Source organism: Pseudophryne corroboree, chromosome 1 (assembly GCF_028390025.1).
Source record: "Pseudophryne corroboree isolate aPseCor3 chromosome 1, aPseCor3.hap2, whole genome shotgun sequence".
Classification (NCBI taxonomy): Eukaryota; Metazoa; Chordata; class Amphibia; order Anura; family Myobatrachidae; genus Pseudophryne; species Pseudophryne corroboree.
The window spans coordinates 1,245,698,790-1,245,722,474 of record NC_086444.1 but is presented as its reverse complement, the minus strand read 5'-3'; the positions used below and the strand labels follow the sequence as shown (position 1 = coordinate 1,245,722,474).

The 23,685-nt window shown below is 56.0% G+C and overlaps 1 protein-coding gene across 1 annotated transcript in view; it reads right to left on the bottom strand.

Annotated features, from left to right (window-relative positions):
- Positions 1-2,529: 2,529 nt before the first annotated feature.
- The window catches only part of CCDC142 (coiled-coil domain containing 142), a 75,436-nt gene continuing 54,280 nt past the window's right edge, over positions 2,530-23,685 (bottom strand). The window contains exons 7-11 of the mRNA XM_063925743.1: positions 23,565-23,675; positions 22,449-22,563; positions 21,980-22,157; positions 2,985-3,190; positions 2,530-2,910 (exon numbers count right to left, since the gene is read on the bottom strand). Of these exons, the coding sequence (XP_063781813.1) occupies positions 2,684-2,910; positions 2,985-3,190; positions 21,980-22,157; positions 22,449-22,563; positions 23,565-23,675 (837 nt within the window). The 3' untranslated portion in view covers positions 2,530-2,683. The remainder of the gene's footprint in view (positions 2,911-2,984; positions 3,191-21,979; positions 22,158-22,448; positions 22,564-23,564; positions 23,676-23,685) is intronic.

Sequence of the window (23,685 nt, the reverse complement as noted above, 5' to 3'; positions counted from 1 at the left end):
GCCGCAGCGCTCACCCTTCTCCCCGGCGCGCACACTCCAGTGCGCCCGGGGCTGCATCGACCGCTGCCGGGAGCGGAGCTCCCGGACTCCGGCGGTCGGCGGCTGCCCTCTCCCCCGGCGTGCACACTCTGCTGAGCGCGCCGGGGGGCTGTCCTCTCCCTGCCGTGGTCTCCGGAGAGGTCCGGGACCACGGCACAACCAAAAATACATTTTTTACATTACTAAAACACGGCGCCTAGCGCCCACGATATGTTTTTAAATCTGGCGCCAAGCGCCCATTGTCTCTCGAAATGGCGCCGGGCACTAGGGGTTAACCCCTTCAGTGCCGCAGGCGGCCATTCTCCTCGTGGCTGGGGCTCTCCGGCCACAGTAATGTTTCACCATCCTTCCCATCCTGACCCGTAAGGTCTCACCACCCTCTCCTCCTGACTAGTAATGTTTCACCATCCTTCCCGTCCTGACCCGTAAGCTCTCACCACCCTCTCCTCCTGACCAGTAATGTTTCACCATCCTTCCCGTCCTGACCCGTAAGGTCTCAGCACCCTCTCCTCCTGACCAGTAATGTTTCACCATCCTTCCCGTCCTGACCCGTAAGGTCTCACCGCCCTCTCCTCCTGACTAGTAATGTTTCACCATCCTGACCCGTAAGGTCTCAGCACCCTCTCCTCCTGACCAGTAATGTTTCACCATCCTTCCCGTCCTGATCCGTAAGGTCTCACCGCCCTCTCCTCCTGACTAGTAATGTTTCACCATCCTGACCCGTAAGGTCTCACCGCCCTCTCCTCCTGACTAGTAATGTTTCACCAGTCTTCCCATCTTGACCCGTAAGGTCTCGGCACCCTCTCCTCCTGACTAGTAATGTTTCAACATCCTTCCCGTCCTGACCCGTAAGCTCTCACCGCCCTCTCCTCCTGACTAGTAATGTTTCACCATCCTTCCCATCCTGACCCGTAAGGTATCACCGCCCTCTCCTCCTGACTAGTAATGTTTCACCAGTCTTCCCATCTTGACCCGTAAGGTCTCAGCACCCTCTCCTCCTAACCAGTAATGTTTCACCATTCTTCCCGTCCTGATCTGTAAGGTCTCACCACCCTCTCCTCCTGACCAGTAATGTTTCACCATCCTTCCCGTCCTGACCCGTAAGGTCTCAGCACCCTCTCCTCCTGACCAGTAATGTTTCACCATCCTTCCCGTCCTGACCCGTAAGGTCTCACCGCCCTCTCCTCCTGACTAGTAATGTTTCACCATCCTGACCCGTAAGGTCTCAGCACCCTCTCCTCCTGACCAGTAATGTTTCACCATCCTTCCCGTCCTGACCCGTAAGGTCTCACCGCCCTCTCCTCCTGACTAGTAATGTTTCACCATCCTGACCCGTAAGGTCTCAGCACCCTCTCCTCCTAACCAGTAATGTTTCACCATTCTTCCCGTCCTGATCTGTAAGGTCTCAGCACCCTCTCCTCCTGACTAGTAATGTTTCACCATCCTTCCCGTCCTGACCCGTAAGCTCTCACCGCCCTCTCCTCCTGACTAGTAATGTTTCACCATCCTTCCCATCCTGACCCGTAAGGTCTCACCGCCCTCTCCTCCTGACCAGTAATGTTTCACCATCCTTCCCATCCTGACCCGTAAGGTCTCAGCACCCTCTCCTCCTGACCAGTAATGTTTCACCATCCTTCCCGTCCTGACCCGTAAGCTCTCACCGCCCTCTCCTCCTGACTAGTAATGTTTCACCATCCTGACCCGTAAGGTCTCAGCACCCTCTCCTCCTAACCAGTAATGTTTCACCAGTCTTCCCGTCCTGATCTGTAAGCTCTCACCGCCCTCTCCTCCTAACCATTAATGTTTCACCATCCTTCCCGTCCTGACAGGAAAGTGGATGGTGTCATATGTAGCCAGTGGTGTATGAATATACGGTCATTTAGATAAACATGAACTGTTCTTTCCATAAGAATGACAGAATTATCTGCACAGATATAATGACACATATTGGGACACCCGTCATGGCCTCCTGTTGTTTCAGGTGAGTTCTACCCTTGTCCACTGCAATCACATGCCATACCCGACAGTCTAGGACTATGGCTGGGAGGGAGCAGCGGGTGATTCAAAAGATCGTCAGTGTCTAGGTCGACCCCAAATGGCCGACATGAACAAGTGTCGACAAGTTTTTTTAAGTGTTTTGCGTGTCAAACTGTAGGTTTCACCACATGAAATCCCAACTGGAGTACCGCTTGGCTCGGCATGCTTAGGAACAGGTTACCGTTCTCAATTGTAGTCCACGTGGATGATAAAGAAGGGAAAAAAATCGGGGGAAAAGCAAAAAAAAATCTCAAAAAAACTTGTGTCGGCCATATGTTGTGTCGGCCAGTCATGTCAACCAATTAAACCTGTCGATCTTTTGACCATATGTATGTCGGCCATACGTTGTCGATCTTTTGACTATCATCCGGATACCCGATTGGAGGACGGATATACTTAGGAGCACCTACAATTCCGCTATTAATCATCAGCAATAATAAGAATAAAAGCGAATTCGTATCACAAGTATTTAATAAAATAGACATCTGTGTGCTGTAATTAAATAAATCGAAAATATATTAAAAAATATTTTCTCCAGCCTTCCAGGGCTTGTTAGTAGACCAGCAGGGAACAAGGAGGCGTTGTGTCCGGCCGGCCCTGAGGGGTCTCATCCATCTGAGGTTTCTCGCCCTTCCCACGGTAGACTCAGCCCGGTCCAGCTCTTGTGGATGCGCAGAGACAGCCACTGGCGCTGGTTGTGGGGCAGGTAGGAGTCGTGGCTGTGTCTCGGCAGGTGCGCAGAGTAAGTGCGGGCCCACGCTCTGCGCTCCAGACTGTCCAGGCTCTGCAGGCTGTCAGACACGCTCTCCACCGCAGCTCGGCACAAAGGTGGACCTGACCAGGGAAACAGAGGATTAGCTGGAGGAGGAATGGAGACGGCGTGGAGAAAGGAATGGCTTCATACTCACAGCAGAAGACGGGGCAGCTGCCAGCTTGCAGGTAAGACTTGTGAGACGGCTGCTGCAAGAGACAGACTATGGCGTTATCTGCCTGCAGGAACACCGGGAGAGACAGAGCAGCCTGGACCACTTCTGGAGACATCACAGACTCTCGAGACCTCAGCAGTTCACGGACACTCTCAAAGTCACATCTTAGCTGAAGTGCTCCCTGCAAACTGAAAGACAGAGACTGAGACCAGGAGAGTGACAGCGAGACTGCGAAGTGCGTGGACCCCTGGGATGGGGCTAGCTAAGTACGGAGGCTGCTGGGATGGGGCTAGCTAAGTACGGAGGCTGCTGGGATGGGGCTAGCTAAGTACGGAGGCTGCTGGGATGGGGCTAGCTAAGTACGGAGGCTGCTGGGATGGGGCTAGCTAAGTACGGAGGCTGCTGGGATGGGGCTAGCTAAGTACGGAGGCTGCTGGGATGGGGCTAGCTAAGTACGGAGGCTGCTGGGATGGGGCTAGCTAAGCACGGAGGCTGCTGGGATGGGGCTAGCTAAGTACGGAGGCTGCTGGGATGGGGCTAGCTAAGTACGGAGGCTGCTGGGATGGGGCTAGCTAAGTACGGAGGCTGCTGGGATGGGGCTAGCTAAGTACGGAGGCTGCTGGGATGGGGATAGCTAAGTATGGAGGCTGCTGGGATGGGGCTAGCTAAGTACGTGGACTCCTGGGAAGGAGCTAGCTAAGTACGTGGACTCCTGGGAAGGAGCTAGCTAAGTACGTGGACCCCCGGGAAGGAGCTAGCTAAGTACGTGGACCCCTGGGATGGGGCTAGCTAAGTGTGTGGACTCCTGGGATGGGGCTAGCTAAGTGCGTGGACCCCTGGGATGGGGCTTGCTAAGTGCGTGGACTCCTGGAAAGGAGCTAGCCAAGTACGTGGACCCCTGGGATGGGGCTAGCTAAGGACAGAGGCTGCTGGGATGGGGCTAGCTAAGTGTGTGGACTCCTGGGATGGGGCTAGCTAAGTACGGAGGCTGCTGGGATGGGGCTAGCTAAGTACGGAGGCTGCTGGGATGGGGCTAGCTAAGTACGGAGGCTGCTGGGATGGGGCTAGCTAAGTACGGAGGCTGCTGGGATGGGGCTAGCTAAGTACGGAGGCTGCTGGGATGGGGCTAGCTAAGTACGGAGGCTGCTGGGATGGGGCTAGCTAAGTACGGAGGCTGCTGGGATGGGGCTAGCTAAGTACGGAGGCTGCTGGGATGGGGATAGCTAAGTATGGAGGCTGCTGGGATGGGGATAGCTAAGTACGGAGGCTGCTGGGATGGGGCTAGCTAAGTACGGAGGCTGCGGGGAAGGAGCTAGCTAAGTACGTGGACTCCTGGGAAGGAGCTAGCTAAGTACGTGGACTCCTGGGAAGGAGCTAGCTAAGTACGTGGACCCCCGGGAAGGAGCTAGCTAAGTACGTGGACCCCTGGGATGGGGCTAGCTAAGTGTGTGGACTCCTGGGATGGGGCTAGCTAAGTGCGTGGACCCCTGGGATGGGGCTTGCTAAGTGCGTGGACTCCTGGAAAGGAGCTAGCCAAGTACGTGGACCCCTGGGATGGGGCTAGCTAAGGACAGAGGCTGCTGGGATGGGGCTAGCTAAGTGTGTGGACTCCTGGGATGGGGCTAGCTAAGTACGGAGGCTGCTGGGATGGGGCTAGCTAAGTACGGAGGCTGCTGGGATGGGGCTAGCTAAGTACGGAGGCTGCTGGGATGGGGCTAGCTAAGTACGGAGGCTGCTGGGATGGGGCTAGCTAAGTGTGTGGACTCCTGAGATGGGGCTAGCTAAGTACGGAGGCTACTAAGATGGGGCTAGCTAAGTACGGAGGCTGCTGGGATGGGGCTAGCTAAGTACGGAGGCTGCTGGGATGGGGCTAGCTAAGTACGGAGGCTGCTTGGATGTGGCTAGCTAAGTACGGAGGCTGCTGGGATGGGGCTAGCTAAGTACGGAGGCTGCTGGGATGGGGCTAGCTAAGTACGTGGACTCCTGGGATGGGGCTAGCTAAGTGCGTGGACTCCTGGGATGGGGCTAGCTAAATGCGTGGACTCCTGGGAAAGAGCTAGCTAAGTGTGTGGACTCCTGGGATGGGGCTAGCTAAGTACGGGGACTCCTGGGATGGGGCTAGCTAAGTACGGAGGCTGCTGGGATGGGGCTAGCTAAGTGTGTGGACTCCTGGGATGGGGCTAGCTAAGTACGGAGGCTGCTGGGATGGGGCTAGCTAAGTACGGAGGCTGCTGGGATGGGGCTAGCTAAGTACGGAGGCTGCTGGGATGGGGCTAGCTAAGTACGGAGGCTGCTGGGATGGGGCAAGCTAAGTGTGTGGACTCCTGAGATGGGGCTAGCTAAGTACGGAGGCTACTAAGATGGGGCTAGCTAAGTACGGAGGCTGCTGGGATGGGGCTAGCTAAGTACGGAGGCTGCTGGGATGGGGCTAGCTAAGTACGGAGGCTGCTGGGATGGGGCTAGCTAAGTACGGAGGCTGCTGGGATGTGGCTAGCTACGTACGGAGGCTGCTGGGATGTGGCTAGCTACGTACGGAGGCTGCTGGGATGGGGCTAGCTAAGTACGGAGGCTGCTGGGATGGGGCTAGCTAAGTGTGTGGACTCCTGAGATGGGGCTAGCTAAGTACGGAGGCTACTAAGATGGGGCTAGCTAAGTACGGAGGCTGCTGGGATGGGGCTAGCTAAGTACGGAGGCTGCTGGGATGGGGCTAGCTAAGGACAGAGGCTGCTGGGATGGGGCTAGCTAAGTGTGTGGACTCCTGGGATGGGCTAGCTAAGTACGGAGGCTGCTGGGATGGGGCTAGCTAAGTACGGAGGCTGCTGGGATGGGGCTAGCTAAGTACGGAGGCTGCTGGGATGGGGCTAGCTAAGTACGGAGGCTGCTGGGATGGGGCTAGCTAAGTGTGTGGACTCCTGAGATGGGGCTAGCTAAGTACGGAGGCTACTAAGATGGGGCTACCTAAGTACGGAGGCTGCTGGGATGGGGCTAGCTAAGTGTGTGGACTCCTGGGATGGGGCTAGCTAAGTACGGAGGCTGCTGGGATGGGGCTAGCTAAGTACGGAGGCTGCTGGGATGGGGCTAGCTAAGTACGGAGGCTGCTGAGATGGGGCTAGCTAAGTGTGTGGACTCCTGAGATGGGGCTAGCTAAGTACGGAGGCTACTAAGATGGGGCTAGCTAAGTACGGAGGCTGCTGGGATGGAGCTAGCTAAGTACGGAGGCTGCTGGGATGGGGCTAGCTAAGTACGTGAACTCCTGGGAAGGAGCTAGCTAAGTACGTGGACTCCTGGGAAGGAGCTAGCTAAGTACGTGGACTCCTAGGAAGGAGCTAGCTAAGTACGTGGACCCCTGGGATGGGGCTAGCTAAGTGCGTGGACTCCTGGGAAAGAGCTAGCTAAGTGTGTGGACTCCTGGGATGGGGCTAGCTAAGTACGGGGACTCCTGGGATGGGGCTAGCTAAGTACGGAGGCTGCTGGGATGGGGCTAGCTAAGTACGGAGGCTGCTGGGATGGGGCTAGCTAAGTGTGTGGACTCCTGGGAAGGGGCTAGCTAAGTACGTGGACTCCTGAGAAGGAGCTAGCTAAGTACGTGGACTCCTGGGAAGAAGCTAGCTAAGTACGTGGACCCCTGGGAAAGAGCTAGCTAAGTGTGTGGACTCCTGGGATGGGGCTAGCTAAGTGTGTGGACTCCTGGGAAGGAGCTAGCTAAGTACGTGGACCCATGGGATGGGGCTAGCTAAGTGTGTGGACTCCTGGGATGGGGCTAGCTAAGTACGGAGGCTGCTGGGATGGGGCTAGCTAAGTACGGAGGCTGCTGGGATGGGGCTAGCTAAGTACGTGGACTCCTGGGAAGGGGCTAGCTAAGTACGTGGACTCCTGGGAAGGGGCTAGCTAAGTACGTGGACTCCTGGGAATGGGCTAGCTAAGTACGTGGACTCCTGGGAAGGAGCTAGCTAAGTACGTGGACCCCTGGGAAGGAGCTAGCTAAGTGTGTGGACTCCTGGGATGGGGCAAGCTAAGTGTGTGGACTCCTGGGAAGGAGCTAGCTAAGTACGTGGACCCATGGGATGGGGCTAGAAAAATTGTGTGGACTCCTGGGATGGGGCTAGCTAAGTACGGAGGCTGCTGGGATGGGGCTAGCTAAGTACGGAGGCTGCTGGGATGGGGCTAGCTAAGTACGGAGGCTGCTGGGATGGGGCTACCTAAGTACGGAGGCTGCTGGGATGGGGCTAGCTAAGTACGGAGGCTGCTGGGATGGGGCTAGCTAAGTACGGAGGCTGCTGGGATGGGGCTAGCCAAGTACGGAGGCTGCTGGGATGGGGCTAGCTAAGTACGGAGGCTGCTGGGATGGGGCTAGCTAAGTACGGAGGCTGCTGGGATGGGGCTAGCTAAGTACGTGGACTCCTGGGAAGGAGCTAGTTAAGTACGTGGACTCCTGGGAAGGAACTAGCTAAGTACGTGGACTCCTAGGAAGGAGCTAGCTAAGTACGTGGACTCCTAGGAAGGAGCTAGCTAAGTACGTGGACTCCTAGGAAGGAGCTAGCTAAGTACGTGGACCCCTGGGATGGGGCTAGCTAAATGCGTGGACTCCTGGGAAAGGGCTAGCTAAGTGTGTGGACTCCTGGGATGGGGTTAGCTAAGTACGGAGGCTGCTGGGATGGGGCTAGCTAAGTACGGAGGCTGCTGCGATGGGGCTAGCTAAGTACGGAGGCTGCTGGGATGGGGCTAGCTAAGTACGGAGGCTGCTGGGATGGGGTTAGCTAAGTACGGAGGCTGCTGGGGTGGGGCTAGCTAAGAACGGAGGCTGCTGGGATGGGGCTAGCTAAGTACGAAGGCTGCTGGGATGGGGATAGCTAAGTACGGGGACTCCTGGGATGGGGATAGCTAAGAACGGAGGTTGCTGGGATGGGGCTAGCTAAGTACGGGGACTCCTGGGATGGGGCTGGCTAAGTACGGAGGCTGCTGGAATGGGGCTAGCTAAGTACGTGGACTCCTGGGATGGGGCTAGCTAAGTACGGAGGTTGCTGGGATGGGGCTAGCTAAGTACGGAGGCTGCTGGGATGGGGCTAGCTAAGTACGGAGGCTGCTGGGATGGGGCTAGCTAAGTACGGAGGCTGCTGGGATGGGGCTAGCTAAGTACGGAGGCTGCTGGGATGGGGCTAGCTAAGTACGTGGACTCCTGGGAAGGAGCTAGTTAAGTACGTGGACTCCTGGGAAGGAGCTAGCTAAGTACGTGGACTCCTAGGAAGGAGCTAGCTAAGTACGTGGACTCCTAGGAAGGAGCTAGCTAAGTACGTGGACTCCTAGGAAGGAGCTAGCTAAGTACGTGGACCCCTGGGATGGGGCTAGCTAAATGCGTGGACTCCTGGGAAAGGGCTAGCTAAGTGTGTGGACTCCTGGGATGGGGTTAGCTAAGTACGGAGGCTGCTGGGATGGGGCTAGCTTAGTACGGAGGCTGCTGCGATGGGGCTAGCTAAGTACGGAGGCTGCTGGGATGGGGCTAGCTAAGTACGGAGGCTGCTGGGATGGGGTTAGCTAAGTACGGAGGCTGCTGGGGTGGGGCTAGCTAAGAACGGAGGCTGCTGGGATGGGGCTAGCCAAGTACGGAGGCTGCTGGGATGGGGCTAGCTAAGTACGAAGGCTGCTGGGATGGGGATAGCTAAGTACGGGGACTCCTGGGATGGGGATAGCTAAGAACGGAGGTTGCTGGGATGGGGCTAGCTAAGTACGGGGACTCCTGGGATGGGGCTGGCTAAGTACGGAGGCTGCTGGAATGGGGCTAGCTAAGTACGTGGACTCCTGGGATGGGGCTAGCTAAGTACGGAGGTTGCTGGGATGGGGCTAGCTAAGTACGGAGGCTGCTGGGATGGGGCTAGCTAAGTACGGAGGCTGCTGGGATGGGGATAGCTAAGTACGGGGACTCCTGGGATGGGGTTAGCTAAGTACGGAGGCTGCTGGGATGGGGCTAGCTAAGTACGGAGGCTGCTGCGATGGGGCTAGCTAAGTACGGAGGCTGCTGGGATGGGGCTAGCTAAGTACGGAGGCTGCTGGGATGGGGTTAGCTAAGTACGGAGGCTGCTGGGATGGGGCTAGCTAAGTACGGAGGCTGCTGGGATGGGGCTAGCTAAGTACGGAGGCTGCTGGGATGGGGCTAGCTAAGTACGGAGGCTGCTGGGATGGGGCTAGCTAAGTGTGTGGACTCCTGAGATGGGGCTAGCTAAGTACGGAGGCTACTAAGATGGGGCTAGCTAAGTACGGAGGCTGCTGGGATGGGGCTAGCTAAGTACGGAGGCTGCTGGGATGGGGCTAGCTAAGTACGGAGGCTGCTTGGATGTGGCTAGCTAAGTACGGAGGCTGCTGGGATGGGGCTAGCTAAGTACGGAGGCTGCTGGGATGGGGCTAGCTAAGTACGTGGACTCCTGGGATGGGGCTAGCTAAGTGCGTGGACTCCTGGGATGGGGCTAGCTAAATGCGTGGACTCCTGGGAAAGAGCTAGCTAAGTGTGTGGACTCCTGGGATGGGGCTAGCTAAGTACGGGGACTCCTGGGATGGGGCTAGCTAAGTACGGAGGCTGCTGGGATGGGGCTAGCTAAGTGTGTGGACTCCTGGGATGGGGCTAGCTAAGTACGGAGGCTGCTGGGATGGGGCTAGCTAAGTACGGAGGCTGCTGGGATGGGGCTAGCTAAGTACGGAGGCTGCTGGGATGGGGCTAGCTAAGTACGGAGGCTGCTGGGATGGGGCAAGCTAAGTGTGTGGACTCCTGAGATGGGGCTAGCTAAGTACGGAGGCTACTAAGATGGGGCTAGCTAAGTACGGAGGCTGCTGGGATGGGGCTAGCTAAGTACGGAGGCTGCTGGGATGGGGCTAGCTAAGTACGGAGGCTGCTGGGATGGGGCTAGCTAAGTACGGAGGCTGCTGGGATGTGGCTAGCTACGTACGGAGGCTGCTGGGATGTGGCTAGCTACGTACGGAGGCTGCTGGGATGGGGCTAGCTAAGTACGGAGGCTGCTGGGATGGGGCTAGCTAAGTGTGTGGACTCCTGAGATGGGGCTAGCTAAGTACGGAGGCTACTAAGATGGGGCTAGCTAAGTACGGAGGCTGCTGGGATGGGGCTAGCTAAGTACGGAGGCTGCTGGGATGGGGCTAGCTAAGGACAGAGGCTGCTGGGATGGGGCTAGCTAAGTGTGTGGACTCCTGGGATGGGCTAGCTAAGTACGGAGGCTGCTGGGATGGGGCTAGCTAAGTACGGAGGCTGCTGGGATGGGGCTAGCTAAGTACGGAGGCTGCTGGGATGGGGCTAGCTAAGTACGGAGGCTGCTGGGATGGGGCTAGCTAAGTACGGAGGCTGCTGGGATGGGGCTAGCTAAGTGTGTGGACTCCTGAGATGGGGCTAGCTAAGTACGGAGGCTACTAAGATGGGGCTACCTAAGTACGGAGGCTGCTGGGATGGGGCTAGCTAAGTGTGTGGACTCCTGGGATGGGGCTAGCTAAGTACGGAGGCTGCTGGGATGGGGCTAGCTAAGTACGGAGGCTGCTGGGATGGGGCTAGCTAAGTACGGAGGCTGCTGAGATGGGGCTAGCTAAGTGTGTGGACTCCTGAGATGGGGCTAGCTAAGTACGGAGGCTACTAAGATGGGGCTAGCTAAGTACGGAGGCTGCTGGGATGGAGCTAGCTAAGTACGGAGGCTGCTGGGATGGGGCTAGCTAAGTACGTGAACTCCTGGGAAGGAGCTTGCTAAGTACGTGGACTCCTGGGAAGGAGCTAGCTAAGTACGTGGACTCCTAGGAAGGAGCTAGCTAAGTACGTGGACCCCTGGGATGGGGCTAGCTAAGTGCGTGGACTCCTGGGAAAGAGCTAGCTAAGTGTGTGGACTCCTGGGATGGGGCTAGCTAAGTACGGGGACTCCTGGGATGGGGCTAGCTAAGTACGGAGGCTGCTGGGATGGGGCTAGCTAAGTACGGAGGCTGCTGGGATGGGGCTAGCTAAGTGTGTGGACTCCTGGGAAGGGGCTAGCTAAGTACGTGGACTCCTGAGAAGGAGCTAGCTAAGTACGTGGACTCCTGGGAAGAAGCTAGCTAAGTACGTGGACCCCTGGGAAAGAGCTAGCTAAGTGTGTGGACTCCTGGGATGGGGCTAGCTAAGTGTGTGGACTCCTGGGAAGGAGCTAGCTAAGTACGTGGACCCATGGGATGGGGCTAGCTAAGTGTGTGGACTCCTGGGATGGGGCTAGCTAAGTACGGAGGCTGCTGGGATGGGGCTAGCTAAGTACGGAGGCTGCTGGGATGGGGCTAGCTAAGTACGTGGACTCCTGGGAAGGGGCTAGCTAAGTACGTGGACTCCTGGGAAGGGGCTAGCTAAGTACGTGGACTCCTGGGAAGGGGCTAGCTAAGTACGTGGACTCCTGGGAAGGAGCTAGCTAAGTACGTGGACCCCTGGGAAGGAGCTAGCTAAGTGTGTGGACTCCTGGGATGGGGCAAGCTAAGTGTGTGGACTCCTGGGAAGGAGCTAGCTAAGTACGTGGACCCATGGGATGGGGCTAGAAAAATTGTGTGGACTCCTGGGATGGGGCTAGCTAAGTACGGAGGCTGCTGGGATGGGGCTAGCTAAGTACGGAGGCTGCTGGGATGGGGCTAGCTAAGTACGGAGGCTGCTGGGATGGGGCTACCTAAGTACGGAGGCTGCTGGGATGGGGCTAGCTAAGTACGGAGGCTGCTGGGATGGGGCTAGCTAAGTACGGAGGCTGCTGGGATGGGGCTAGCCAAGTACGGAGGCTGCTGGGATGGGGCTAGCTAAGTACGGAGGCTGCTGGGATGGGGCTAGCTAAGTACGGAGGCTGCTGGGATGGGGCTAGCTAAGTACGTGGACTCCTGGGAAGGAGCTAGTTAAGTACGTGGACTCCTGGGAAGGAGCTAGCTAAGTACGTGGACTCCTAGGAAGGAGCTAGCTAAGTACGTGGACTCCTAGGAAGGAGCTAGCTAAGTACGTGGACTCCTAGGAAGGAGCTAGCTAAGTACGTGGACCCCTGGGATGGGGCTAGCTAAATGCGTGGACTCCTGGGAAAGGGCTAGCTAAGTGTGTGGACTCCTGGGATGGGGTTAGCTAAGTACGGAGGCTGCTGGGATGGGGCTAGCTAAGTACGGAGGCTGCTGCGATGGGGCTAGCTAAGTACGGAGGCTGCTGGGATGGGGCTAGCTAAGTACGGAGGCTGCTGGGATGGGGTTAGCTAAGTACGGAGGCTGCTGGGGTGGGGCTAGCTAAGAACGGAGGCTGCTGGGATGGGGCTAGCTAAGTACGAAGGCTGCTGGGATGGGGATAGCTAAGTACGGGGACTCCTGGGATGGGGATAGCTAAGAACGGAGGTTGCTGGGATGGGGCTAGCTAAGTACGGGGACTCCTGGGATGGGGCTGGCTAAGTACGGAGGCTGCTGGAATGGGGCTAGCTAAGTACGTGGACTCCTGGGATGGGGCTAGCTAAGTACGGAGGTTGCTGGGATGGGGCTAGCTAAGTACGGAGGCTGCTGGGATGGGGCTAGCTAAGTACGGAGGCTGCTGGGATGGGGCTAGCTAAGTACGGAGGCTGCTGGGATGGGGCTAGCTAAGTACGGAGGCTGCTGGGATGGGGCTAGCTAAGTACGTGGACTCCTGGGAAGGAGCTAGTTAAGTACGTGGACTCCTGGGAAGGAGCTAGCTAAGTACGTGGACTCCTAGGAAGGAGCTAGCTAAGTACGTGGACTCCTAGGAAGGAGCTAGCTAAGTACGTGGACTCCTAGGAAGGAGCTAGCTAAGTACGTGGACCCCTGGGATGGGGCTAGCTAAATGCGTGGACTCCTGGGAAAGGGCTAGCTAAGTGTGTGGACTCCTGGGATGGGGTTAGCTAAGTACGGAGGCTGCTGGGATGGGGCTAGCTTAGTACGGAGGCTGCTGCGATGGGGCTAGCTAAGTACGGAGGCTGCTGGGATGGGGCTAGCTAAGTACGGAGGCTGCTGGGATGGGGTTAGCTAAGTACGGAGGCTGCTGGGGTGGGGCTAGCTAAGAACGGAGGCTGCTGGGATGGGGCTAGCCAAGTACGGAGGCTGCTGGGATGGGGCTAGCTAAGTACGAAGGCTGCTGGGATGGGGATAGCTAAGTACGGGGACTCCTGGGATGGGGATAGCTAAGAACGGAGGTTGCTGGGATGGGGCTAGCTAAGTACGGGGACTCCTGGGATGGGGCTGGCTAAGTACGGAGGCTGCTGGAATGGGGCTAGCTAAGTACGTGGACTCCTGGGATGGGGCTAGCTAAGTACGGAGGTTGCTGGGATGGGGCTAGCTAAGTACGGAGGCTGCTGGGATGGGGCTAGCTAAGTACGGAGGCTGCTGGGATGGGGATAGCTAAGTACGGGGACTCCTGGGATGGGGCTGGCTAAGTACGGAGGCTGCTGGAATGGGGCTAGCTAAGTACGTGGACTGCTGGGATGGGGCTAGCTAAGTACGAAGGCTGCTGGGATGGGGATAGCTAAGTACGGGGACTCCTGGGATGGCGATAGCTAAGAACGGAGGTTGCTGGGATGGGGCTAGCTAAGTACGGAGGCTGCTGGGATGGGGCTAGCTAAGTACGGAGGCTGCTGGGATGGGGATAGCTAAGTACGGGGACTCCTGGGATGGGGATAGCTAAGAACGGAGGTTGCTGGGATGGGGCTAGCTAAGTACGGAGGCTGCTGGGATGGGGCTAGCTAAGTACGGAGGCTGCTGGGATGGGGCTAGCTAAGTACGTGGACTCCTGGGAAGGAGCTACCTAAGTACGTGGAGTCCTGGGAAGGAGCTAGCTAAGTACGTGGACTCCTGGGAAAGAGCTAGCTAAGTGCGTGGACTCCTGGGAAAGAGCTAGCTAAGTGCGTGGACTCCTGGAAAGGAGCTAGCTAAGTACGTGGACCCCTGGGATGGGGCTAGCTAAGTACAGAGGCTGCTGGGATGGGGCTAGCTAAGTACGGAGGCTGCTGGGGTGGGGCTAGCTAAGAACGGAGGCTGCTGGGATGGGGCTAGCTAAGTACGGAGGCTGCTGGGATGGGGCTAGCTAAGTACGGAGACTCCTGGGATGGGGCTAGCTAAGTACGGAGACTGCTGGGATGGGACTAGCTAAGTACGGAGGCTGCTGGAATGGGGCTAGCTAAGTATGGAGGCTGCTGGGATGGGGCTAGCTAAGTACGGAGACTGCTGGGATGGGGCTAGCTAAGTACGGAGGCTGCTGGGATGGGGCTAGCTAAGTACGAAGGCTGCTGGGATGGGGATAGCTAAGTACGGGGACTCCTGGGATGGGGATAGCTAAGAACGGAGGTTGCTGGGATGGGGCTAGCTAAGTACGGAGGCTGCTGGGATGGGGCTAGCTAAGTACGGAGGCTGCTGGGATGGGTATAGCTAAGTACGGGGACTCCTGGGATGGGGATAGCTAAGAACGGAGGTTGCTGGGATGGGGCTAGCTAAGTACGGAGGCTGCTGGGATGGGGCTAGCTAAGTACGGAGGCTGCTGGGATGGGGCTAGCTAAGTACGTGGACTCCTGGGAAGGAGCTACCTAAGTACGTGGAGTCCTGGGAAGGAGCTAGCTAAGTACGTGGACTCCTGGGAAAGAGCTAGCTAAGTGCGTGTGTGACTGGACGGTACCGTACGGAAGCACTCGCCGCTTGCCGCGTCCCGTCGACTGCGCACAGACTGGAAGGTCAAGCCGCACGAGGCCTGACCACATAGGGGATTCCCGCTTACCGTCAGTAACCGCCTGTTACTGACTCCACCCACTGCGCTGTGGGCGGGTTCTTGCTGCCACCACCAAACTCCTAACCTGCCGTGGCGTTTGGAACCACGGTTCTGCTCTGTATGTGCCGACGCACTGCTTTACCACACCTGTATGGTGTCGACGAATCCCCTCTAGCCACTTGCTAGGCCTCTAACGGTAGCTGGCGGAAGGCGGAGCTTGGAGACGTCAGGTGCTTCCCTGGACAGCCGGAGAACGGGGCTAGGTTTGGCCTAACCCTGTAGGTCACAAGATGAAGCAGTCTTCTTGAGGCAAAGGTGTTTATTGCTCAAATAACCTTTAAAAAGGCTCCTCCCTATTGCTAGGGGCAACAGCATACAATCAAGATGTTTTCAGCAGAAGAAGATGTTACAATCTACTTGGAGGCTCACAGGCATCCTCTTTTTATCTCAGTTCTACACACAGTACCACAGGGGGGTAAGCCCTCCCTGTCTTCTCCAACCAATCAGGTTATTGCAGAAAATATAAAGAAATACAAGTTTACATTTCAAAAGTTAAGAATTAGACAAAGCAATGTTCTGCTCCTCTTCATATATAACCAAACCAGTGGCTATCCCAAACACAATCTGATTATCATCTTCCTGTCTCTTTCACAAATGTAAATGTAACTTGCATTTCAATTGCATTCACCCTCTCACACATAGACAACGTTCTTATACTGTAAATTAAACATAATCTGCATCACACATAATGCAGCCTAAGAAATGTTACATCAAACTGTTGTTACACGAAACCCACTAGTTTGCATTTGTAAAACACAATCTGATTAACATGTTCCTGTCTCTCTAACATCTCCATGCAAACCCAGTTCACTCAATATTCAGAGAAGACAGCAACAAATCCTCTCACCTGCATGTGTCTATAAAGTTACACAGAGACACATCTCAATCTCAAAGAAATGGCTTGTCTATACACCCCTTTCCAGGTGCCAGGGTCATCAGCATCTCAATTCCTAGGTGAGAAGCTTCCAAGCCATTTGTCCTCAAACGTAAATGCATTTTAAAACCAACACAGCTTACACATTCCTTCTAAGTGCTGGCATTTGCTGCAATGTAAATGTGCAATCTTACAACTGTGCCTATTGCCTTAAATATAACATTGGTGAAAACACAGTATTAAATATATTCTTAAATACCCGGTGCCTAGCACCCACACTATATTTAAAGATGGCGCTTAGCACCAGTGCACAGTTTTAAAGTGGCGCCAAGCGCCCATTGTCCTGTTAAGGGCGCCGGGCACTAGGGGTTAACCCCTTCAGTGCCGCACGTGTGGCTGGTTGGTCTCTCCGGCCACACTCCTCCCCCCCCATTCAAGCGGGTCAACCAGGGACCCATGTCCCAACGATTTGGGTCCTGGTCCCGCAGTCCGTTGGGGTGAAGGGGACGCTACCTGGGATGTGTAGGCTCTGGCCTAGACAGTTCATCCATAGTGTAGTGGGCCTCTCTTCGTGGGTGCACAATGTTCAAATAGTCCACCTGAAGTCCAAGTTCAAGGCTCCACCACAAAAGTCTGTCAAATTTCCCCAAGGTAGGTTGCAGCCACCTAACAGGTGGGTGGTAAGTCACCACGGCGGGGGGCTGGTTACAAACAAGTGCCACCCAAGGTGTCCCAATTGTGGCATACCCCACCTCCCACCATAGCAGTTTTCTGCTCAAACAGGCCACAGGGTGCTCCTGCCCATATGGCTCTTTCTGGCTCGGTACTGCTCCCAGTCCGTGCAGTGGCGCAGTAGTTCGTAACGCACAGTCCTGGTCAAGAATGTGCGCCATCAGCACTGGAGCGGGTACCCGAGCCTCCTTCAATGACTGGAATGCCAACTCGCAAGCGGGTGCAAAGTCCACTGACTTGGGAATGCCCTTCCTAGCCATCTCTGTCAAGGGGTTCACTACAGGACTAAAGTCAATGACAACATGTCCGTAGGGCCTTACAGGTTCTAAGGTCAGTACCGGTCTGGGTGATGTGGGACGGGGACAGCCTCTGGTTGCCTCCACCCCCTCTGGGTTGGGCCTACCCCTGTCTCCTCCCACATGGTGCCCCAGGCACTGCACCTTTGTCATACCTATCTGGCAACTGTCTGCCCTAACGGTCAGACCTGCCCTCCAATCCTCCTCCGTCGACCTATGACTCGGGAAACCTACCCTGTCACCTAGGCCTACTCTTCCCTCCTCGTCCGCTACCTGTGCCACAGTGATGGCGGCCAGACCACCAGCCTCTGGATCCTGTGTGGCATCCACTACAGTGAGGCTGCGTGTCTTCCCCGATCTACTGCGCACAGGCAGGGGACCTGCTATGTCCACAGCAACTTGCTGCAAGGGTTCTCCTATGGGCAGAGGCCCAGAGACAACACAAACGCTGGAGTGCCCCGGCTGCCAACGCATGGCACCAGCCTTACATGTGGTCTGGGCGTCATCCGACATTCCAGACCAGGGTAAGCTCTGTGTCAGGCACTTCAGGGTACGGTCTGTCTCCGGGTTACTGTCCAAAGGGGTTTCGCTGGCAACCGACACCGGTTGCGCAGGAACGTTCCCTGGGGGGACCAGTTGGACACATTCCCTATCTGGTCTATCCCCTCCCACTTTCCTGGCTACCCTGTACCGTAACCCTTCCCGCCAGGTCAAACTCCCCGCCCCAACCCTGTCAAGGCCGCTGCCAGAGTGGCGCCTCATGCCTTTCGGGGATGGGTCGAAGAGTTGAACCTCCCTAAACTCCTGCCTGTGGCCCTCAATCTCTCCTAAATTGGGACACTCTACAGGGGGATCTAGGTGGGGATTACTAGGGTCAGTCTGGTAGGGGTCAGTCATGGAAAAGTCAGTGTGGTTTCTCATACTCACCGCCGGAGTTGGCAAACCACTTGGGTCAGGAGCATCATTGGGCACCCCCACAGGATCACACGAACTGGAACCGACATCCTCTGCGTTGCTAGGGAACGTAGGCATACCAGAGGCAAAAGGCATGCGGGGTCGATGTGCTGATCTAGCCGCTGTAATCTTTTCCTCTGGGCTGGTTGATGCTGTGGTTGGCTGTGCTGGCAGTTGTCTAGCAGCTGTAGTCTTTTCCTCTGGGCTGGGCTGTGCTGGAGTAGCTGATGTCAACGGTGGGTTTGGAACTTGACTCCGGGGAATGGCGCCAACAAACGTAGTGACGATCCCACCACCCAGGTCATTTCCTAGGACCACATCAGTTGGGAGACCATCCAAGACGGCAACTTCTCGCAACTCTGGTCCAGCTCCCCAGTCCAGGTAGACTCTTGCCATGGGAACCGCTTTTTCTGTTCCTTCTGCCAGGGTGATCGTGGCAGTGCGACCCTGCAATACTGCAGCAGGATCTATAAGGTGGGGGCTCACCACAGTGATTGAGGCCCCAGAGTCTCTTAGGCCTTCTCCCTGCAGGGGTCCCACGTGGACTGGCTGCAGGTGCCTCCACAGGTTGTGTAGGGGCTGTTTGGCCATGCAGGTGACTCTCTCCGCAGAGTGCACCTGTCTCTCGCCACACTCCATCGGACTGACTGGAGGGGGAACAGTCTCTGTAGGCTCATCTCCTCTCGTCAAACAAGCGAGCCGGGCTCCAGCACTCGGATTTGGGGCACGAGTCTGGGGTGCTTGGGATGCAGGACAGTTCATCCTCAGATGTCCGATTTTCCCACAGCCGTAGCACTTCTTCTCCAGTCGTGGCACCGATGATCTCTGATCAGTTGCAGGGACACTGCGGTGCGGTTGCTGGCCAAGAGCACCCGGGTTGGAAGATGCTTGTCTTTGGGGGTGATGAGCTGAAGAGGGGGGTCCCCTTGGTGGTACAGTCTGTTGGAGCTGGCTGCTGGCGGGGCGCTTCTGCCCCCGTGGCCGAATTGCCACATATTTGTCGGCTAATTGGGCAGCCATTTTTAAGCTGGGTGGCTCCCGATCTAGCACCCACTCCTTCACTTCTTGGGCGCATCTGCGGTAGAACTGCTCCCTGCAGATCAGGTCGATCAGTGCGTCCCATGTAGTGGCTTCCGAATCCTTCACCCACTTCACCACGTACTGCCGCAGCTGGGTGGCGAACTGCTCATGGGTGCTGCTAGGATTCTTAGGCAAGTCTCTGAATTTCTTCCTGTAAGACTCGGGAGTGATGAAGAATCGCTGGAGGAGGGCCTTCTCGACTTCGTCGTAGTTCCCACAGTCCTCCGTCGCCACTCCTCGATAGGCCTCCAAGGCCTCTCCATGCAGAGTGGGCACAAGGTGTCTCACCCACTCCGACTTGGGTAGATCGTGTAGTTTGCAAGTCCTTTCAAAAACTTGTAAATGTCCATCAATGTCCCCATCACTGTCTGCAAACTTGGCAAACTGAATGCGTCCCGATCTGTGTACAACAGCTGACAACGGCTCCCGGGGTACCACGGCCTGTGGTGCCCGCTCCGCATGCCACATCCGGATGACAAGCATGCGTTCTTGCTCCGTTGCCCTTTCCCCCAATTCCGCTAGCCGATCTGCTAGGGTATCCGGGTCGCCCCCCCTGGGACGTTGGGATCCTGGCCCTGCTAGGGATTGCTGGGAAACATTGCTGCTGTGAGAGAGGGCGGGGCTTGTGGTTCTCACCGGTTCCTCACGAAGGTCCACTGGTGGGCCGTCCTCTGCGATGCTGACGCCGTCAGTGCTTTCCACCTCCGCCCGATGAGACTCCTCCCAGCTCCTGAGCGCCGCCTGCATGACGCTCCTGGACGCGTTGGAAGGGATTTCCACACGCTTCCCCTGGCATACGATCTCCAGATCCTCCTTGGACATTCCGCTGAATTCCGCCATCTTGTGCGTTCTCCTGCGCTGCAGTTACTCCTCTCCTGAGTAACTCGGCTTCTCCAATCGGGTGATGAAAAGCCGCCTGGGATTATCCCACCACTATGCCACCAATTTCTGTGACAGGACGGTACCGTACGGAAGCACTCGCCGCTTGCCGCGTCCCGTCGACTGCGCACAGACTGGAAGGTCAAGCCGCACGAGGCCTGACCACATAGGGGATTCCCGCTTACCGTCAGTAACCGCCTGTTACTGACTCCACCCACTGCGCTGTGGGCGGGTTCTTGCTGCCACCACCAAACTCCTAACCTGCCGTGGCGTTTGGAACCACGGTTCTGCTCTGTATGTGCCGACGCACTGCTTTACCACACCTGTATGGTGTCGACGAATCCCCTCTAGCCACTTGCTAGGCCTCTAACGGTAGCTGGCGGAAGGCGGAGCTTGGAGACGTCAGGTGCTTCCCTGGACAGCCGGAGAACGGGGCTAGGTTTGGCCTAACCCTGTAGGTCACAAGATGAAGCAGTCTTCTTGAGGCAAAGGTGTTTATTGCTCAAATAACCTTTAAAAAGGCTCCTCCCTATTGCTAGGGGCAACAGCATACAATCAAGATGTTTTCAGCAGAAGAAGATGTTACAATCTACTTGGAGGCTCACAGGCATCCTCTTTTTATCTCAGTTCTACACACAGTACCACAGGGGGGTAAGCCCTCCCTGTCTTCTCCAACCAATCAGGTTATTGCAGAAAATATAAAGAAATACAAGTTTACATTTCAAAAGTTAAGAATTAGATAAAGCAATGTTCTGCTCCTCTTCATATATAACCAAACCAGTGGCTATCCCAAACACAATCTGATTATCATCTTCCTGTCTCTTTCACAAATGTAAATGTAACTTGCATTTCAATTGCATTCACCCTCTCACACATAGACAACGTTCTTATACTGTAAATTAAACATAATCTGCATCACACATAATGCAGCCTAAGAAATGTTACATCAAACTGTTGTTACACGAAACCCACTAGTTTGCATTTGTAAAACACAATCTGATTAACATGTTCCTGTCTCTCTAACATCTCCATGCAAACCCAGTTCACTCAATATTCAGAGAAGACAGCAACAAATCCTCTCACCTGCATGTGTCTATAAAGTTACACAGAGACACATCTCAATCTCAAAGAAATGGCTTGTCTATACACCCCTTTCCAGGTGCCAGGGTCATCAGCATCTCAATTCCTAGGTGAGAAGCTTCCAAGCCATTTGTCCTCAAACGTAAATGCATTTTAAAACCAACACAGCTTACACATTCCTTCTAAGTGCTGGCATTTGCTGCAATGTAAATGTGCAATCTTACAACTGTGCCTATTGCCTTAAATATAACATTGGTGAAAACACAGTATTAAATATATTCTTAAATACCCGGTGCCTAGCACCCACACTATATTTAAAGATGGCGCTTAGCACCAGTGCACAGTTTTAAAGTGGCGCCAAGCGCCCATTGTCCTGTTAAGGGCGCCGGGCACTAGGGGTTAACCCCTTCAGTGCCGCACGTGTGGCTGGTTGGTCTCTCCGGCCACAGCGTGGACTCCTGGAAAGGAGCTAGCTAAGTACGTGGACCCCTGGGATGGGGCTAGCTAAGTACAGAGGCTGCTGGGATGGGGCTAGCTAAATACGGAGGCTGCTGGGGTGGGGCTAGCTAAGAACGGAGGCTGCTGGGATGGGGCTAGCTAAGTATGGAGGCTGCTGGGATGGGGCTAGCTAAGTACGGAGACTGCTGGGATGGGGCTAGCTAAGTACGGAGGCTGCTGGGATGGGGCTAGCTAAGTACGGAGGCTGCTGGGATGGGGCTAGCCAAGTACGGAGGCTGCTGGGATGGGGCTAGCCAAGTACGGAGGCTGCTGGGATGGGGCTAGCCAAGTACGGAGGCTGCTGGGATGGGGCTAGCCAAGTACGGAGGCTGCTGGGATGGGGCTAGCCAAGTACGGAGGCTGCTGGGATGGGTATAGCTAAGTACGGAGGCTGCTGGGATGGGGATAGCTAAGTACGGGGACTCCTGGGATGGGGCTAGCCAAGTACGGAGGCTGCTGGGATGGGGCTAGCTAAGTACGGAGGCTGCTGGGATGGGGCTAGCTAAGTACGGAGGCTGCTGGGATGGGGCTAGCTAAGTACGGGGACGCCTGGGATGGGGCTGGCTAAGTACGGAGGCTGCTGGGTTGGGGCTAGCTAAGTACGGAGGCTGCTGGGATGGGGCTAGCTAAGTACGGAGGCTGCTGGGATGGGGATAGCTAAGTACGGGGAATCCTGGGATGGGGCTAGCTAAGTACGGAGGCTGCTGGGATGGGGCTAGCTAAGTACGGGGACTCCTGGGATATACATGACACCATATAATCTCCCCTATCCCAGTACGGTATTGTTCCATACAGACACCTGAATTTGAGTCTCTCTCGTAGGATATGTCCCATCCAGGCCTCCATCAATGCGCTGAGAGCCGCAGACACTGCTGACACTTGTTCATCCAAAGACAGAGCGAGGACGCCGTCCAGCACCGGAGCCACTACCGCGCTGATGGCAACCAGCGCATACTCACTGGGGGACAATTCAGGGCCTGAGAGAGAGATGCGGGGATAACGCGTTATATATACAGTATAGCATCAGCTGCAGACGGACGCGTTGTCACCCTACGGGTCTCCGCCCCCCAATATCAGCCCCACTGCTCTCTGTACCGGAACCTCAGCAATCAGTGACCACAGGAGGAAACCTAATGAAGATGAAGCTGCAGTAACGTGCCCCTGTTATAATATAATCTGCTGATGGAGCGCTGCCACAAGCCGTGGAGGAGCTCGTGGGAGCACTGACAGCGCCTTCATGCAACCTTACCTCTGACCGTGGAACTCACCGTCTACAAGCTTCCCCCGCCAGTGGCGTCCTGCTGGCATGACCTGCTGGAAGATGTCCCGGGCCCTGCGAGTACACACCGCGCCCAGCAGGTGGGTCACAGACACGATCAGTCCCTGCGGAGAGAATAGCAGGAATTAGCTGCGGCTGCTGTTCTGCCCCCTAGTGGTGACTGTAAGCAGCAGCACATCTACCCGTCCATCTCACGCAGAGCTCTTCTTCCGCTCCTTCCCTGACCCCCGCACATGAATACACCGTACTGTACCCAGAGTCCTATGTGGTCCGCCTCCGCCGCGTGGGCCACCTCTATAATATTATACAGAGCTGTACGCAGACACAACCGTGTGCAGATCACTCTAGTGACCCCTGAGCTGCTGTGCCCGTTTGGGGCCAGTGTGTCGGCCCTGTCTTCTGGGCGTGCCATTGGATGTTCCCAATATCTGCATTACACATTAACCCCTGGAGTATCAGCTCTTGTTCCCGGCAGCCCGAGGCCTCACAATTCTGAGAAATGTACTAAACTGGCGTTTCCGTGGCGTGACGTGGACAGGGCTGCACTTCTTCTCCACATACATTGGCAGCCACCAACAGCGCCGGTTCTTCCTGTCACAATGACCATGAAGAATTACAGCTGGTCCAGGACCACCAACCCTTGGGACCCCTGCAAGTACCCCGCTGGCCCCAGAGGGGCACGGCTCCCAGTTTGGGAACTGCTCCATTAACCCTATATGTGGGCACACGCGGAGGATGAGGTGATCAGGATAAACCACAGGAGACGTGGGCCAAGCGCTACAATACTGATACAAGGCCGACCAATCGAATAATCGGAGGCGCTAACCGTTATATCAGCGTTTGCCCGATACAATCAATCCTACACGATACACACACGCCGATACCCCAGCAAATCAGCCCAATAATTGTACAGGGTGCACTCGATGGGCGTGGGGTCCCAACGTTCCAGGAACTGATCCGGGTCCTGGCCAGTCATACAGCCGGGACCAAACCGCGGACAGCATAATTCCTACTAGAGGATGTATGTTACATGTAATACACACGTAAGGTTATGGTATACACGGGTGTTCCATGTGATGGGACCGGGAACCTCTCCCTGACTCACCTCTAGCGCCTCCTGCACACTCCGCATCTTCACGTATAACCGGTGGCTGAGAGGACGCCACGCCACGTTCCCGCCTGCGCCGGCCAGACAGCGGCTTTCCTCCGTTATCACCTAAACAGTC